We start from the raw sequence: 19580 nt of genomic DNA on the forward strand, positions 1-19580 counted from the left end.
CCATGTAGTATCACCTCCTAAACGTAGGGGTCGCTGTTACATTACGACGTCTTATGGAACAACTGTTCAGACCCTCTTCTCCCGTCTTCAGCATTGTTTTAATGAAGTATTAGATGGCCGACCAAAATTAAACATTTTAAACGTATTTAAATATTTATCACAATGACCATTTAAGGCATAACCTGTGTATTATATTATGTTAAAATATATTAAATAGATTTGGATATATATGAAGAAAGACACATTTAAAGACGAACCTCTGAATCATAGTCATTCAAGCGATTCTCTAACTCTGGGAAAGTTTTATCGACCCACTCGGTTTACACATGGGGAGCTAACAGCTTGCACCGAAGCAGATTCTGCATGTACAAAACAGGATTTAGAATATCTCAGAGGTTTCTTTTGTCATCATGCTAAAGTCTAAAACCTTCGTAAAGAAGACCCGGTCGGGCGGGGTGATGAAGATAGTCCGTGAGCATTATCTGAGAGATGATATTTGGTGCGGAAGCGAAGCGTGTACTGAATGCAAACAGGAGTCCACGGTGCTGCAGAAAGACACATGTATTGAGAGCAGTCTCTGTTCTTATCCACATTATCTTATCCCCGACACGAACGTGGTGCTGCATCAGGTAAAAAGATATAGATTTGTCCTTACACTTTTCAAAAGCTAAATTAAAAAGAGCTGTCGAGCAGGAGTGTGTTGTTGAATTATACATATTCACGTGTACTGTGTCATGTTAAGCGAATATACAGTAAACATGGATGTATGGAGAGTTTTAGCTCAAACTAAAACACTCTACCTTACTCTATTTTTTGTTTTGTTTTTTCCATAAGAGTTGCTGATAATTCTATTTCATATAAAATATCAAAATACATTTGTCATTCTCTTGAAACCTGCTTTGAACTTCTCTTATCTCCATATGTCCTGCAGATTGACGTGTTGGAAGATCCTGTGATTCGTAATGTGATTGTCCTTCAGACTGTGCTGCAGGAGGTACGCCACCGCAGTGCACCAATCTATAAACGCCTGAAGGACATGATACACGAGAAAGAGAAACACTTCTACACCTTTACTAATGAACACCACAGGTACAAAGATGCCGCAGATTTTTTTTTACTGCATCCTAACATCTTAATTGCATGTAAAAATTAAAAGCATGTGGATCTGTTACAAAATACACAGACTAGTTGCTTCACTCCTATTCCCCTTTATATAAACATCTACTTTTTAGGCCTTCCTCATGAAGTGCTACACCTTTATTTATGAGTAGCATGAAATAATGCTTTGTCTTTGTGCATGTAATCCTTATACACTGACCTTGACCATTTTATTTATCCAGAGATACATTCATTGAACGCGAACCAGGGGAAAGTGCCAATGACCGTAATGATCGTGCAATCCGCATGGCAGCCAAATGGTACAGTCAGCATCTGAAGACATCAGAGTCCAACCCGGATGGGCTCAAAGTGGTCCTTCTCACCAATGACCAAGGGAACAAACAGAAGGCAGAGGAGAGTGGACTGCTAGTACACAAATGTAAGTGGAGAAATAAAATGTTGCATATTGGTTGCAGACAAAAGGTAGCTTTGTTGATTCTGATTTCATTTAATTTTTCAGTGAGTACAAATCTCCTTGTTAAGTTTTATTGGATACGAGTATGCTTTTAGATGTGACCTGTATTTACTTCTTTTCCATAAGGTCTTATTTGTTTACATTTTAGGTGAAGAGTATATCAAGAGTCTGATAGCAAACCCTGAGCTTGTGGATCGCCTGGCTTTGTCCAGTGATGACAAGGTAAACACACAGAATTTTAAGCTATTAAAATACAGCAATCCCAGCCATTTTTTAAGACAAGAAAATATTTATGTAATTTTTATCCCTGTTCTTGTGCCCAAACTTTATGGTACATATTTTCTCTCTGTTCTGCAACTGATTTACTGATTTGTATTTCCTCCCTTAGAATGAGATCACTAGCAATAAGGTGCTATTCCCAGAGCACCTCCCTCTATCCAAAATCCAAGCAGGAATTAAGAGTGGCTCATTCCTCCAGGGCACATTTAGGGCCAGCAGAGACAACTATCTGGAGGCCACAGTCTTCGTCCAGGGAGAGGGGGAAGACACCACAGAGGTGTGTACACCTGCCTTTAAATGAAAAGTTCTGCTGTTAGTGTGAGACATTGCCATTCTGTATTTACAGTTAGAAGAATTAGTACAAGTGCTTGCACGCTGTATGTTAAAAGTTTTATGTACTGTTCCTTTGGCTTGCTGCAGGTTCTCATCCAGGGTCTTCAGAATCTCAACAGAGCAGTGCATCAGGATGTAGTTGCTTTGCAGCTTTTGCCACAGAATCAATGGGTGGCACCTTCTTCAGTCGTGCTGCAGGATGAAGGTGCAGCAAAAGATGATAATGTTGAAGAAGAGGAGGAGGAAAAAGTGGTAAGATGGACTTTAACTGGCATTAGATTGGTTGTCCACTCAACAGTTAAATGAGATACAGCTGTGCTCCAAAAAACACGTTCAATGACACCACTGTTACTACAGTATATTAAAGATCTCTCTGTCTGTGTGTCTGTGTGTCTGTGTGTCTGTGTGTGAGAGCAGTTAAGGATATCAGCAGCTGAAGCCGCCAGAAAACCCACAGGTAAAATAGTGGGAATCATTAAAAGGAATTGGAGGCCATTCTGTGGAATGCTCAATGTCTCGCAGATTAAAGAGGTGAGTCTAGACTATGTATTTTAGCACAGATTAATAATGTGAAGCTTTTCACACAATTGTAATGCATGTACACATTCATACTTACTACTTCATACATTATTTCTTAAATAGTTATTTAATATATGTTATATATCTGTATGTTGCTGTGTAGAATATGTACTCAATATAAAAATGTTCCTCTGGGGAAGTACAGATTGTCTTTGTATGATGTATTAACACCACCCTCATCGCTGACCACCCTTTCTTGATTCTTTTTGGTTCAGTCCACCCGCCACCTATTCACCCCAGCAGACCGACGTATTCCACGCATTAGAATTGAAACACGCCAGGCATCCACACTGGCCGGCCAGAGGATTATGGTGGCCATTGATGGTTGGCCCAAAGATTCCAGATATCCAAATGTGAGTTGATTCACAGATCAGATCTTTGAAAACCTAGATATCCCTTTGTGAGTGGTTACATTTCCACGTGCAATAGTTTAACAGGGAAATGAAGTGAAGTGTATGAATTGTTTCTTTGTCCTAGGGTCACTTTGTGCGCAGTCTGGGCAGTGCAGGAGAGAAGGAAACAGAGCAGGAGGTGTTGCTACTGGAACATGATGTCCCCCATCAGGCCTTCTCTCAGGCTGTGCTCAGTTTCCTTCCCAAGATGCCGTGGGCCATCACACCAGAGGTGACTGCTGCAATTGTTGAAATAAACACAACAGTATTTTAGCCACAGATTTGTCAAGTATTTATTTATTCATATGAATGTGTGGTACAGGACATGGTGAAGAGACAGGACCTCAGACAGTTGACAGTGTGCAGTGTGGATCCTCCAGGATGTACAGACATAGATGATGCCCTGCACTGCAGAGAGCTGGAAAATGGAAACCTTGAGGTACTACACATGTGCACACACTGATGCACATACTATTATATAGTAGTGGTCTGTTATTTGCACTTAAATTTCATATGAGTCATTTTGTTATTTGTATGGTGTAGGTAGGGGTCCACATTGCTGATGTCAGTCACTTCATCAGACCCGGCAATGCTTTGGACAAAGAGGCTGCAAACCGCGGCACCACTGTCTACTTGTGTGGCAAGGTAAGGACAGACACGTTCAGTCAAGTTCTGTTATCATCACACCATCAGAAAATAAACATTACTACCAGAATTAAATTGAAATTCACTGTATACAGATGCAAAAATAATATCTTGTTGCCTTCTTAAGCCTTGTGATTATTATCTTAATAACAATTATTAATCACTTGAGATTATTATAAGCAAAGATAAAGCAAGTTGCATGTGTTTGATGTTGCCTTCAACAGAGGATTGACATGGTTCCTGAGCTGCTCAGCTCCAATCTCTGTTCTCTACGCTCCAACGTGGACAGGTGAGAAATGCTCATGATACTCCATATTGTCAGTGCTCTATAAGCAGATCAATTGAGTTAATTTAATTAAAACTAAACTAAACTATTATCATGCATTAACATCAACCTAATTGTGAATGTTAAGGTGCTTGTCTCATCACTTTTCTTTCATAAGGCTGGCTTTCTCATGTATCTGGGAGATGAACCATGAGGCAGAAATTCTAAAGACACAGTTCACAAAAAGTGTCATTAACTCCAAGGTATATCAACACACAGACATTCAGCCTCAAACAAGCTACTTTCAAGCAGGATTTACCAGTTTAATGTTGACAGGTAACATAGTCTTATCATTTTTTCTTCTGTCTTTGCCTCTATCGTTCCATCTGATCCAGTCCTCTATGACCTATGCTGAGGCTCAGATGAGAATCGATGACACCACCAAGAATGATGATATCACCAAGAGCCTGCGGGGTCTCAACAAACTAGCCAAAATCCTCAAAAGGCAAAGGATACAGAAAGGGTAAGGACTACTGAATAATAGAAGCAGTACAGTGACATCCAAAAGCATTTGGAAAAAAGTGCAGAGTTTAGTTGAGCATTGAGGAGGCTGGATTTAATTATATAACATGAATTGTACTTGATCTTTTTCAGGGCATTGACGCTGTCTTCCCTAGAGGTTCGTTTTCACATGGACAGTGAAACTCATGACCCAATTGACCTCCAGACCAAAGAACTCATGTGGGTAGCTTCAGAAAGGAGCATTCTGCAGAATTGTTTTTGATTCATATTCTCCACAAAAGCTCCCTTTTTGTGCATCTCATGCTGTGTTTTGGACATATGTAGATAAATCTATCTCTTGTTTATTAGGGAGACAAACTCTATGGTAGAGGAGTTCATGTTGCTGGCCAATATTTCAGTTGCCCAGAAGATTTACGATGAATTTTCAGAGTGTGCTCTGTTGAGGAAGCATCCAGCGCCGCCTCCATCTAACTATGACATCCTGCTCAAGGCTGCAAAGTCCAAGGTGAGTGGAGAAATGGGTTGTGCAGAAAGAATTGCATAGGTTTTAGTTAGTTAGTTAGTTAATTCAGTGTGTCAACTTATTTTCCAACTCGTCAGGAAGTGGAGATTCACACAGATTCAGCCAAAGCACTGGCTGACTCCCTTGATGTGGCCAGAGTGGATGGTTTCCCATACTTCAACACGCTGCTGCGCATTTTGGCAACTCGCTGCATGATGCAGGCTGTCTATTTTTGTTCTGGCATGGACAGTGATTTCCACCACTATGGCCTTGCTTCACCCATTTATACACATTTCACGTCACCAATCAGAAGGTATGGAAACAGATATTCTTAATTATATATGTTTAGTCACGCTCTTATAGAAAATAATTAGCATAATTTTATGTGTTTCCCCTTTTTCCCGTTTTTCCATGTCTAATCGTCTTCTCCACTCTGTCTGCTCCTTCGCACAGATATGCTGATATTATAGTACACCGCCTGCTGGCGGTGGCCATAGGAGCAGATGGCACCTACCCAGATTTGATGGACAAACATAAGCAGTCAGCCCTCTGCAATAACCTTAACTACAGACATAAAATGGCTCAATATGCACAGAGGGCATCTGTGGCCTTCCACACACAGGTAAACACATTTGAACACACTGGTTTGAGTTGTGTAAACTGGTTGAAGGCCTCTGTGTAAATGCAACAATACTGCACAGTTTTATTCTGTGTCATGCTTTTAATACAAATCCTCTCTTTACAGTTGTTCTTCAAGAGCCGAGGCATACTGAACGAGGAGGGATTTGTTCTGTTTGTGAGGAAAAATGCAATCATTGTTCTCATCCCAAAGTTTGGCCTGGAGGGGACGGTCTTCTTTGACCCTAAAGACAAAACGGCCCCAAGCCTTGTTTTTGATGAAGAGGTATAAGTCATTCCTACCTAATTTTACATCTTTTTGATCAGAGAAGTAGTCTGAATGTTAATAACAAAATTACCTTATATACACACTTGTTTACTTTATATATAAAATATCTATTCTGTTTGCCTGTAGGGTCCCACTCTGAAGGTAGAGGAGCACACCTTCCACATATTTGACAAGGTGAAGGTCACCATCAGCTTAGACGACTCTAATATTCAGCACCAGAAGATCCGCATGGCTCTGACTGATCCTGTGGTAAGGACTGACCAAAATGAACATGAGTTTACATTTATTTATTTAACGTTTTTGCCTAAAAAATTATTTTTCTTCTATTTAGTTCTACAGCTGATCAGTTATTCAAAGTTTAGTGGGGATTGTTACCGTGCTGTTTTACAAATCTTGAATGAACCCGAATTCCTCCAAATATCTGCTTCAACATTGTGAACATGTAAATTGTCTTTATTTTAGATCCCTGGTGTGAGTGTTCCAGTCCCAGATACTGAGCCACAGACCAAGAAACCAAGACTGGACCGCTGACACAAAACCATCAGCAGACATTTCAGATAAAGAAATTGCAGTTTATAAAAGTACCAGTTTAGACATATAGATATATATATTACCAATTTTAATATGTTTACTACGATGAAGCTACACTGCTCTAAACTCCAACATACACCACTCTGCTCTTATACTTTTTATTTTATGATTTGAAATACTTGTGGGTATAAATACAAGAACAGCTTCATGTCAAATGCAATGGAACTTTTCCAATAACAGCAATGTTGGAGACTTTAATAATAAAGTTTTTCTTTTTTTAAGCAACTTGTCCTGAGAGTTTTCTTGATTCTAAATAATCACAATCACACATTCCAACAGATACATGAACTTTGTGATTTGGTCACTTATCAGAATGTAAATTGTAATTTTAATATTATTGTGAATCCCAATATTGAGAAAGGTTGGTTAGTACATTCTTGAGAGCTCCATTCTGAATATAAATTCTTATTTCTAAACCAAGCCATTAAGTGAAAAATACTATTGAAAACAAACAACTCATAACAAGAAACAATGTGTCGTCAAGCCAAACGAAGAATTCAAGTTAATTTAATGTGACAATGATCCAGCCCATGCTTTAAGTAAATAAATGGCTCCTTCAGCTTTTAATTCACTAGTGGCGTTATTCAGTGCGTCTTACTCTAAATAATAAGTAGAATAAATATTCTAACAATCCAGAGGTAACCTGAAATTCAACAAATCTTATTAATTCAATAGATGAAAAAAAAGCTCGTTATATAAAAACCATCATGATAAAGGGTTTTATAAAAACAAATACAGTACAAATATGATGCCATCTGAAAGTCAATCTCTGTTAGAACCAAATAAAATTGAAATGATAGCTTTAGCATCAGTTTAGCATTCATAGGGTACACGAGTCTGATACAGAATCACCATTGTTCCCTTTTATCGCACCAGTATACCAAGTCCAAACGAACTGTCCATCATACAGTGGGACTAAGACTGGCTACGAGTTACCTTTTGTCCTCCTAACTTGTGATAAAACACACTGTGGTAATGCACTTGCTTTCAGCTAGACAAGTAGAACTTTAGAGGAACTCAAAACTGTGAAATCCTAGTTCAGTTAACAGTTGACCCAATTCACCCTAACCAATTAATTAAACATAAATGATTTAAACATGTAAACATTCTTATATTTGATTGTAAAATAATCATTTTAAGCTTCCACTGGAAGAGGGCTCCTTTTAAATGCATCAATCAGATGGCTGAGTTGTGAGGATAATATACCTGGAAAAAAAAAAGAAACAGTTTACAAACTGGGATAAAAAGACTGACAAAGTAGTAAAGTCTGCAACATCTAATGTATTCAGGGAAGTGCTGACACTGTATTCAATCTAAAGATACAACATCTAAGCACAATGCAGTTAATGTGTATAAAGAGGTAACAGTACCTTTACTTTAGTGTGCTTAGTGAGTTGAAAGGCTTCCTCTGCCAGGTTTGAACTGAAGGACTCCTTGCTGTAGCCGTCTGAGTTGAGGCCATCTATTAGACTGGCGGTGCCTGCTGAGGTAGTGTTGTACCCACTGTCCACCTAAGCACACACAAAAAGAAGTCCATTGTAAATAATCCATTATAAATAATACATTAGACAGCTTATTGAAACTTCCGGCTGAGAAAATACTCGCACTCACCTGCATGCTAGAATCACAGCGTATGCTGCTTCCCTCTGCTAGGAGAGATACAAACATCTGAGAGTTTTCTATTGCTGACACACTGCCCATACGAGAGCTAGTAAACTGTTCCGAAGGTCCTCTACTTTCCTCTCCTGCGTCCTCCTCATCCAATTTCCGCTCCTTGCCCTCTTCCATTTTCACAGGTTCCATAGGATCCATGGTAACTCTCTCAGTAATGCTAGGGTGAGCGTCCTGGGCCAAGGGTGAGACTGTATCTAGCTCCATAGAGGGGAGAGAAGACGAGGACGACAACGAGGGGGATCGATCTTCAGCCTCATGATTGTCTTGCAGCTTAGGATTGAGGATGGGTGAGATAAGAGGAGGGGAGGCCCAGCAGCGGACTCTTGGCCTGGGCCTAGGCCTGGCATTGTGTGGGGGCTCATTGAGGTAATAAAGCTGGTGTGGGGAACAGATACGAATGGGAGAACAGCCCTCGACAAATGGACTCTCGTTGCACGAAGTGACATCTGTGTCCAGGGAAACACCATGTGGAGTCACATTGTTGGGTTGCTTCCTTTCAGCTTAAGCAACAACACAAATTCAGATTAAGTAAAAAAAATTGTTATGACCAGTGCCCTGCAACAATTAAACTGTTTATTATATCAGGATATTGCACATTTTAGTAATAGACACAAACAAATCAGCCTACCTGAAGCTATGGGTGTGAGTGCTGTACGTGCAACAATAGGAGAAACTGCAGGGGACACCAAATCAGCAGGAGACGAACCATCAGGAAACAGAGGACTGGTGATGCTGCCAAGACTGCAGTCCCGGAAGCAACCGTGCTGGATAGGGCTGGACGAGAACTGACCCTGTAGTTAAAACAAAATATATAAGTTTTTGTTTAACATTGTTAAAGTAACTTAACTCCTAAACTACACTACTAGCAAACATGTTATAGTTATTGCTTCCATTTTGACTTTTATCATACATGGTTTTTAAAAAGGAGAAGATTTTTAACTTGGAGATTTAAAATATGCATCACAGATTCCAATTTGACAGTATTTCACAGCAAAATTCAAAATGGCCAAAGAGTATGATGAACAACTCCACTCACCGTTGAAGGAGTTGGGGCCAACACGCCAGAGGACACGGGGGAGGAAAAGATAGATAATCTAGCTTCTCCCTCACACCCCTCAGTCACTAGAACTCCCTGTCCTCGTGTTAGAGAAGGCCTCTCCTGGCTAGCATGGTTTCGCTCTGGGCTTGGCGGGCTGGAGCTGTCTGAGCCACTATAACAGCCTTGGCCGTCGAGGAAAAGTTTTCGTCTCAAGGAAGATGAACTAAGACTCTCTTGCACAGCATCACACGCTTCCTCATTGCGGTAATATTCCCCTAAACAGAGGGAAGAAACAGACGCAGTGACTTGATGGTTATATGCTCTCACACTCTCTACTTTGATCATGCTGCCTCTTATTAGTAGCTTACCTAATACTTTCTCCAAATCAAAAGCCAAAGGTAATGAAAGAGTTGTCTGACAAGCAACTGTAAAACAAACAAAACAAATTAAGAAAAGAAGAATTAACCAGAAGAAATGAGGCACATAACAGAGGGTACACAAAGTTTCATAAAACTTTCCCAAATACTAACCTGAGATTTTTTCCGTTTCCTCTGCAATCATTGCAGACAGAGGACCTATAAGTGCAAGGGGACAATACATGAATTGACTGAACATGACTTTTATCCCAGTAGTGGGTGATTCATTTACTGTTGATGAACATGAATCATTTCAGTTCTAAACCTCAACATGAAATGTTGAATGTACAAAACCAAAATACAACATGAACCTTAGACTCCAGCTATTAAAATGTGACTATAAAATATAGATAAGAAATAAGATAATTTACTTTTCTTATAGAGCTGAGGGGCTTTACGTGAGTCTGGTGCTGCCCATGGAGAAGGCACAATGGCTCCTTTAGTAAAAAACTATAATAGGAGACAGAGAAATGACAATCAGAAATAACATCATGTCTAATCAGTATATCAACTGCTTAATTTTGATATCATCTGCATACCTGCTCGATAGCACTTTGACGTTTTTCTTCAATGTCAGAATCCATCCTAGATGTTTGAGAGGGGAAAAAGGTTACAGTCACTGATTAATTGGCAGTCCTGATTTAATAAATCAAGATGGACCGTTTTATTATACGTATCTCCTCAATTGAGTTTCAACTTTCAAACAGGGTATGCAAACAGACTCAGGAAATTGCATAACATGAGCTATGTATTACAAAAACTCCTTCAGTCAGCATGAAAGTCAAAATCATTCTTATTACACAACTACTGTGACTACTTGTGACTCAGTACATACCTTGTCTGGCTGAGGTAAAAAGACTGTCGCTGGATTTCTTCTGGGTCTATGTGTACTGGGAGCAGACTGGCCATTTCATCAATAGACCAGTTAAACTTAGGTGGAGTCTAGTAAAAAGAAGTTAATAAAAGACTTAACTCATAAGAAGAACAGCATGTATGTCGCATACAATAACAGCTCTAACAGATGCTGCAAACCTACAGATTTACAAGGCTTGGACTTGAACACAGATGGGCTTGGCACCACGGGTTCGTGGAGGTGGTGGTAATCATTTGGACTTTCAAAGGGGTTTCTGATGGAAGGCCTGCCTGGAGTCTCTGGTGTGATGTGTAGTTCAAAATGGTCTCCCATGTTAGCTAACAGGAATAAATACCACAGTCAGCATAAAGCAAGAAGACAAAGATTTTAAAAAATAAACCTAAAAAGATATAACTATTCAGTTAATCCAGTCACACGACAACTTAAAATTACTTATATAGTTAATTAAATGACTGACATATTATCGTTAACGAGCTTTCGAAGGAAACGACTGTAGGAAGCATTTGGTTGGTTAGTTTACGTTACACAAGTTTCCTCTATCTCTCCTTCCTGTAACACCACTTTAATGAAAAAGGTAAACGTGCATTTACACAGCAACTATAAGCGTTTTAAGGTTGGTACTTACAGCTATTAAATAACCAGGACTTTGAAGAAACAGCTTAAAAACAATCTTCATTGAAGGCTCAGCAAACAATCAGCGTTCAAACGTTTTTTTCAATTTCGCTCACAAAGCTCGGCAGCCAATAGAAATGACGCCGGACGTTCACGGGAACCAATCAATGAACACGTATTTGTCGTCACTTCCTCTGTCGATTTCTGTCAGTGCTCTTAGCAGCAGGCTAGCTAGCTAACTAAAGTTAGCTGCTAATATGGTCCCTTAATAATTTCATTCTGTTTGGTATATGTTGTCTAAAATGAATACGAAATGCTTACAGGCTGCTTGAGTTGTTGACAAAAAATTGTGTGGAGTTGTATCGCATAAGAGACGTCTTCAAGTCTTATTTGTTAGCCACCTGCTAGCAAGCGTTACTAAACTAGCTAGCTAGTGCTAGTTATATTAATTGAACACCATGGCAAGTGCAGCAAATGCTAACTTGAACGCAGTCCGGGAGACAATGGATGGTAAATATAAAAATGAAAGCACATGCAAAAGTTTTCTGGAGTATAAAACAACGTAAAATTAAGATGCAAGTAAACTGATATGTTTAATAAACCCTATCTTGTTTGTTGTTGCAGGGCTAACGAACTGTGTAGACTGTGCAGCAGTTAATTGTTTTTTCTTGTCAGTAGAAAATTAAATAGGATAAATTGTTACTTTCTTCCTTTAACAGTGCTGCTGGAGATCTCTAGGCTGCTGAACACCGGTCTGGACATGGAGTCCCTGTCTATATGTGTGAGACTGTGTGAGCAGGGTATCAACCCAGAAGCCCTGTCTGCAGTTATCAAAGAACTGCGGAAAGCATCTGAATCCCTAAAGGTACAGAAAGAAGCTTCTAAATAGGTCCAACTATGCATGAGAATAGTTTTAGAGCTCATTTAAACTCATGGGTTTTAGATAAGCTTTTCATTTGAGATCTGCTGATCAGACGATTGGTTTTAAGAAGTAATGAATTGAACAAATTAAAATGAATCTGTAAGTTGTTAATTCTCTTGATCTGTATTTATCTGACAAAAGTACAACAATAAGCTAATTTGGGAGTCTGCCACACTCAAACAATCAGAGACATTTATACTACTTTTTGAACAGATTGACAATTCAGTCTCATTATGTTTGTTGAAAAATCTGGGCTTTCAATAGCCTCCTCTGTTACCACCTACTATTTTTTTAGTCAGTGGTGTTAATCAGAATGGTGTTATTCAGATGTTTCTTGTCATGTTTTTGGCTAAACATAATACAGTATTACTATTATATGTATTGAGTGTGTAGCTAATCAGTCAACAGCAAGTCAGTGGAGAGGGAGAGTAGACTGGCTGCCATTCACTCTGTGGCAATTGCAATAATTTCCAATCAGTTAATCAACAAATTGTTTCTGCACTAATTATGATGTTGAATAAATACAGCATCAATAATGAAAGCTAGTGCAGTATCATGCTAAAAGTTGAGACGCCACAACGAGACAATAAAAGTCTTCAGACAACATCAGTTTGCACATATGTTACAGTAGTCTTCAAAACTCCCCCTGCCATTTTGTTGAAGTTTTGGTCTGGTCTCGCATATGACTATTTGTCAGATGTTTTTTTTTTTTTCATGAGGATATGCACTCATGCACTATAATTCCTGTTGTTGCATAAAAAGAAATGGTATGATAGCATTTGTGATATGGGGCTTGCATCTCTGACTAAATCATAAAGGGAACATATTAGTCACTACTGAGGTCAAATGATAACATCTCGGATGGAAATCATCCAGAGAAGGAAATGTTGTCAGTGCATGAACAAAATGAGAAGTATGCACAGAATGAGTTCCTAATAGTCTTTTTGGTTGTTTTCCATACACATTACCATCTAGATGTATTTTTTTCTCACATTTATTTAGTTTTTACTCAAAACTGGAGAACTGTTAATAAATCTTGATGATGGATTACTATTGAATGTATATTTTCTCTTTTAGGCTTCTGAAAACTCCACAAACTGAAGATAGAAACCACTCGCCTTTGTTAGGGCTCTTTAATAGGATTGTGACCCATTTCTGGATTCCGACCTACCCTGGGCTCTCCAGCAGACCAGATTTGTCTCTGTGTCCTCCACACCTCCTTAATGATTAACATGCTTATGTTCTTTTCTTTCACTTGTATCTGAGTTTTTGTGTAGATGTATTAACCTCAGTTCTCTTCCTATAAAAAAAAGTCTTGTGCTGGCATGAGGACAAATTCAGCCATTCTGTTTCTCCTGCCATTGTCAGAAAAGAGGGGGTTCATAGTGGCATCGACATCCTGCCTTAATTTAAGAGCATATGTCTAATTTCTGCTGAAATGTTTTTATGATGTTTTGAACTGTGTATTATCTGTTAAGAATTATTTTGTGTAATCATAAAGAATTTTTCAGCATAATCCATTTGCAATTTCCATTGTCCATTTACCTGTCGATGATAGAACAGTCTAAATTGAAGGGTTACAGTCACCTGCCACCAGGTGGTGTCGTGTCATTCTTTTTCTAATCTGGAGCATATTTCTTTCCTTGGACTGTCACTCTGCAAGTTCCGATCTTGAGTTTTCCTGCTATTGCTGTTTAAATCAATAATGATTTTGTTTTTTTAATCAGGTACATTTAAAAAAATCTAAATTTGTTAAACTGTTCTAAAATAGCAAACAATTTTTTTCACAGAGATACTTTTACAAGCCTGCATTAGTAGGAACTTTTCTGACGTGTTCTACAAAGGAAATGATCTTTCCTGTCACATTAGGTGAAAGGGACAAATGCATTGGTAGAACATAGTACAATACAAAAACAGACCATGCAGAAGTGATCACATCTACCACCGACGCACTTTACAAAACAGAAGACATGGACAATGGTCATTCTTTACAACAGGATGTCCTGTTGAACTGAAATCTTTGCTCCTTTATGTGCATGCTCTCTCCACAAGAAAGTGTAAGATATATTGCAAACATGACAAAAAAAAACATGTCTTTGATCAACCAGAAATGAAGCCCCTATATCATGTGTCTAACCACACAGAGCATTGTTTTGTTTCTGTACTGTCTGTAAAATAGCTCTATTCATCTTCTAGACGAGGGAAAATGCTGAGAGCACAGAACATTTCTCCACAGGCCAATATAAAGGCTAGAAGCGACCTCTCATCCATACAGGATTGTATCAGTAGCTTGTGAGTGTGTGTGTCCCACTCTGTGTGTGAGTTTAGGTGTTCATGCAGCCCTGTAGTTGTCTACAAATGAGTAGCCCCTAAGGCATCTGACAGTAACACTTCACCCCTCACAGGCTCACCACAGAGCAAGCCAGTGAGCGAGCAGGAGTGTGTGTAAGCATTTCTGTCTTCTTCTGCTTTGTCTCGCCATCTTGACTGACAGTCTGCGAGTCTAAATCTCCGTACTGCTGCTTTGATCTCTTAACACAGTATCTCTCTGTTCCTCAATACCAGCATCGTGTTAGCCACGTATGAGAGGCATACAGATACGGTGTAGTGGTTCTACTTGATGGTTCACAAGCCTGAACAACCCCTGGCCTCCGTGGGGGGTGAGCTGCATGGGATGTTGATGGAGGGAGACCCACATAGAGAATCCTTTTCTTTTAAAAAGAAAAAGAGTTACGGAGGGCTTGATTGGCTACTGCGGGCGTGGGATTCAGGATGCGTTGCTCTCTGTTTGATGTATTTGAAGGGTTTCTCCTGATTCAAGCCAACTACTTTGATCTCTGTAAAACAAAATATTCCCAAATCCCATCTTCCTGACTGAGAGATTAGTGTCCATATATGCATAAACATCTAAGAGGCGCTCAACTAGGGCATTGGTCAGGTCACATGACTGTATAAACTTAAGAGGCAAGCAGGTCCTCACAACAGAACTTCTGAAGGTGTTTATGTTTGTATGTCTTGATAATTATCCAGGCCGAAGATTATTTTTCTGATAAATGAGGGCAGTCTCATTTAAAAGTGAAAGATCTGTGTGTTGCAATTACAGTTCAGGTGCATGTCGAGGATATTACAAAAATAATTAGACTGGACTGATTAGAAATTCCTTACGTATAAAGAAAGATGGTCTGTTTGTTTGGCACAAATCTAAATTACAAACATAGTGTCTCATGAAAACAAATACCATATAGAGTCTTATGTGAAGCACAGTTTAATCAAAAGTCAAAGATCTCAATATGCACAGTTATGCTTAGCTTACTAATTATTAGCCAACATCGAGCTTTAATGGTCTCTCTGCAGAGGTAAGGCAGATTTAATGCTCATTATATGTTGATGTCAGGGAATTTTTAGTTGAAAGGCAGATGAGTTCTGAGAATTTTATATGTAAAATCAGGTTATAGGAAGGAAGGTTTGTGGCAGATTTTATTTGTAGAATGCATTAATATATCTAGAACTTGTTTGAATTATTTCAATATGCCGTCTGTGTGTTAACAATCTACAATATGCGTTCACAATAAACTTGTAAAAAGAAACTTAAGTACAATTTAGAGGTACTACTTAATTAGCTATTTTGTACTTTCAGTGGGGATTATAGTAACTTTGACATTGAATTAATCTGACAAGTGAAATAAAAAAAAAGAAATGCATATAAACATAATATGCATATTAATACAATTATTAAAATAAAAAAAAAAATAAAATAGAATTAGTTCAGCAGTAGACAGGTATGATATTAGATATGCGTGCAATAACAATAATAATTCAGTATCATGTACTAACAGGTCTTTTTTGCACAATGAGTACTTCTTATTCTTTAAGAACATTTTATACTGACATACTGTAAATTTAAGTTAAAACTTTTGGGGGGGGTTAAGTTAAATCTTTGTATTTCCTGTTGATCCTTAACTACAGGATAACAGGAAATACAATGTTTTTCCATATTTTCTGATTCTTTTTTTAGACTGTTACTTTAAAGACCTCATCATCGGAGACTTACAAACAGGAAACAAAAGTAATTCTGCATCCTATGGTTACTTCAATATTTAAGAGTGACTGGCTTGTTAAAGTCAGAAGTGTTCAACATTGTGTTTAACATTAGCTAACAAACTATTGATCATACCAGCTTTATTCAACTTAATGGAGTGATTATACTTTTTATTCTGAATCTGAATCATTTTTTATTTTTTTTATCACTGTGGTAATAGTAGAGAGCAGCTGTATGCCATCAAAGATAATTTTTGGCACCCCACAGCGATGTCTGTTCTGAAGAGTTCCTACTTCTAGATCTGTATACTGGCACTGAAGCGATTGATTTATGGATATCTGATCAATCTGGCCCTCATCCTTCAGCAGTGTGAAGCTTCGCTGACTGTGTTTGCCCTAAGAGGTGTTCTGTGACCTTGTTGGAGCTTACTCCAGTACACCACACGGGCCACACTTTTACACTGTGAGATTATACTATTTAGGTCCCAATTAAATTCATAGCAAGGAAATTGGATCATAAACTCTTTAAAGGATCGTTAACAATCATTAGACAGGATAATGGCATGGCAATCAAAATATGTTTTAAAAAAAAACTTCTAAAGTCTTTTAGTGACTTTGTTGTTTTTGGACATTTTCCAAGCTGATTAATGTAGAATTGATTGATTTACAGTTGTAATTAGCTGTCTTCTGCATAGATGCATAATAATCATATATCTCCCTGCTTGTTTTAAAGTATTAATTGGTTTCATTAACAAAAGCAGTTAATTGAATAACAATTAACAAAGTTGGTGATGGCATCTACACGGTGCATGCAAAACTCCCTTGTGTTTTCTCTATGATGATAATGAAACCACCTTTTTTATCAGATTGAAATTTTGTGTGTCGGACTATGTAATGACTAATATAATACTGGGCTTATTAGTTTATTTGAGTGGCTCAGTGAGGCGTTAAGCTGCTATCGAACACATTGTGTTTAACAGGTATGCACCATATGCTGCCTTAATCAGACATTGGAATCGCATTTGGTTGTTAAATTGTCTTCTAATAAAAGCAGGTAGTAAAACAACTTGAGCTAATTCAATTTCATGCGAGTTTGGGTGAAGTGAACAGCTGTTCATATTTGTTGAATTGTTTTAACATTTTTTTTTTTTTTTTTTTTTACGCTTTGCTCCAACAGCCTCAACTTTTCTGGAAGAAAATAGAGATGGAGGGTGGACTAGCTGTCCACTCTCCTTAAAAGAAGACAATACCAGGCATATTGTAGTGACAGCTTGTATTGTGTGTGTGTGTGTGTGTGTGTGAGAGAGAGAGAGAGAGAGAGAGAGAGCATGTATGTGTGTGTGTTAGAAAACAAAAATACAGAGAATGTGTGTAAGAGAGAGTGTGTGTGTGCGTGTGCATGTGTGTTACAGTGACAGCTTGTATTCTCCGTGATTAATGATGTGCTGTGTGACTTGATAAGTGCTTCGGAGGACCAACGCTTGTTTCAATTAGACCTTGTGAAGGTCGCGACGCCGCGCCGGCCTCTCATTATCATATCCATAATCAATCCACATTATCATAGGGGAATGTGGGATGGATGTGTGATATCTTGGTCATACACACACACACACACACACAGACACCTAATCACATACCAAAACACAATGACATACTCTCTTACTCACAAGAGCACACACACACACACACACACCCTTCACTCCAAGTTGATTTGAATCATAACGGTGGCTGTCGGAACGGATTGTCTGTTCAGATTAAGAGTGTGTTTCTGAGAATTAAGCGGCGTTGATGGTGGTGGCATTTCAGATCCCCTCTGCAGCTTCAAATGCCAAAACATCATTCTGTCAGCCCCCCCCCCCCTTCTTCTCTCTCACACAACCACATATACGACCGCATACGCACGCAGACACACACTTAACCGGGACCCTGGGGCATTTTTAATAGAGGCGAAGTGATTCGTATGTTTTTACTCCTCTAATGAGAACAGATTGAGTGGTATTTACACTTCATCGGCTGATCTAACCACCTACACATTTCCCTCATGCTTCTGCTGCTCACTGGCCAAAACAGACATGTGGAAAGGACCGGAGCTTGGCTTTCAAACAGCAACACAACATGAACATTATCTTTGTCTCTTTGGCTCATGATGGCACTACGGCAGGATAAAATACGAACTGTTAAAACAGGAAAACTGCAGGCGGATTTCGTTTCTTTAACAGAGTTGTGTGTATTTGTCTCATCTCAAGGGATGTGAAACTAGATTCAAATCTCCAGCAAGAGCTCTGACTGTTGTTTCATTTAACCAGTAAGTTTATCAGAGACAAAAAACGGACAGACATAAAGTTAGAATGATACAGGAAACATTAACTGTGGTAAAGTTTGAGGATTAATTTAAAAGAGTTTAAGAGTCTCAACTAGAGGAATTAAATTAGAACATATAAAACATTGTCAAATTCACAGTTATAAAGATTACAACCAGTGCTCCAGAGCCAGATTTAGAGCTTGTATCTTACTTATCCTTAACTCCACACCTCCATATTTCGCTCATTTGTAGTTGTCTTCTCCTGCCAATAATCTTTTCACTGCATTCATCAGACATAAGACTTTGTATAGCTTTTCTCATCGTACTCCAGAAAACCTGTAAATAGACTTTGACAGAGACACGGTTCAAACTTGAATTTCATATTTTTTAGTATCAGCCCATTGTTTTAATTCAGGGGAGTTCAAGCGCAATAGCTCCTGTGTGAATTAAACGTATGACCTTCTAGTTAGCAAGACAAAGTCACTCCCCACCAGGGAATCCAACTTACAGTGACAGGACGCTCTTAAACACTGTACCTCACCATGGATGGATGAACCAAAATGAGACATGAAACAAAACCTTGCACCTAAGGTTATAATCACAAATCATTTCTTTGGGCTGGCATATTACTCATCAGGCCCGTGTTTATGCCAGCTTTTATAGATTAGCTGGGTTCATGTAGTATATCAGTAAATCTGTTTTCAGATGCCACAAGCCTGAAAAGTTGCAAAGCACTGGCTTGGGAGGTTAAAACTGAACACTTCACTACTTATTAAACTCTTAAAGGTGGGAATTTACAACATGAATCAGCTCTGCTTAACACCAGTGGCTTTATCTGTGTATTTTCTACAGATGGAGAAAAAGAGTCGTGACATTTCTTTTTGGCAAGGAAAAGGCCATACTCAGCAGGAGTTATCAAAGGCAAAAAGTAAAAAGTTCGAGTTAGCTATCTCTCTCTCTCTCTCTCTCCCCCTCTCTCTCTCTTCCCCTGGAGATACTCATGTTAAGCATAATTAAGCAGATTTGATTAGCATCAAGCCTGGCTTCCTCTCTTGACTTTTAATGAATGTAAATCTACCATCTACATCCTAAAGATTAATTTCTGCCAATTAAAA

The 19580-nt window shown here is 38.7% G+C and overlaps 3 protein-coding genes across 3 annotated transcripts; 2 read left to right on the top strand and 1 right to left on the bottom strand.

The window, feature by feature from the left end:
• The first annotated feature begins 160 nt into the window (after positions 1-160).
• Positions 161-6809, top strand: dis3 (DIS3 exosome endoribonuclease and 3'-5' exoribonuclease). Its single transcript, XM_026355405.1, has 21 exons — positions 161-629; positions 932-1089; positions 1341-1537; positions 1722-1795; positions 1962-2129; positions 2273-2437; positions 2603-2716; positions 2980-3117; positions 3242-3388; positions 3479-3595; positions 3700-3801; positions 4026-4090; positions 4245-4329; positions 4462-4589; positions 4721-4807; positions 4937-5093; positions 5189-5403; positions 5544-5712; positions 5836-5994; positions 6124-6246; positions 6460-6809. The coding sequence occupies exons 1-21, from the start codon at positions 411-413 to the stop codon at positions 6526-6528; spliced, it is 2856 nt and encodes a 951-aa protein (XP_026211190.1). The 5' UTR covers positions 161-410; the 3' UTR covers positions 6529-6809.
• Positions 6810-7079: 270 nt separating this feature from the next.
• bora (bora aurora kinase A activator) lies at positions 7080-11329 on the bottom strand. Its single transcript, XM_026355407.1, has 12 exons — positions 11217-11329; positions 10754-10908; positions 10553-10659; positions 10257-10302; positions 10089-10167; positions 9832-9876; positions 9670-9726; positions 9299-9576; positions 8891-9053; positions 8200-8762; positions 7959-8099; positions 7080-7794 (listed from the first exon to the last, which is right to left on the bottom strand). Exons 2-12 carry the CDS (start codon positions 10901-10903, stop codon positions 7765-7767), a joined length of 1659 nt encoding a protein of 552 aa, XP_026211192.1. The 5' UTR covers positions 10904-10908; positions 11217-11329; the 3' UTR covers positions 7080-7764.
• Positions 11330-11400: 71 nt separating this feature from the next.
• On the top strand, positions 11401-13645 carry mzt1 (mitotic spindle organizing protein 1). The gene is made up of 3 exons (XM_026355408.1): positions 11401-11713; positions 11923-12068; positions 13203-13645. Exons 1-3 carry the CDS (start codon positions 11662-11664, stop codon positions 13224-13226), a joined length of 222 nt encoding a protein of 73 aa, XP_026211193.1. The 5' UTR covers positions 11401-11661; the 3' UTR covers positions 13227-13645.
• The last annotated feature ends 5935 nt before the right edge of the window (positions 13646-19580 follow it).

This window comes from Anabas testudineus, chromosome 15, assembly GCF_900324465.2.
Source record: "Anabas testudineus chromosome 15, fAnaTes1.2, whole genome shotgun sequence".
Classification (NCBI taxonomy): Eukaryota; Metazoa; Chordata; class Actinopteri; order Anabantiformes; family Anabantidae; genus Anabas; species Anabas testudineus.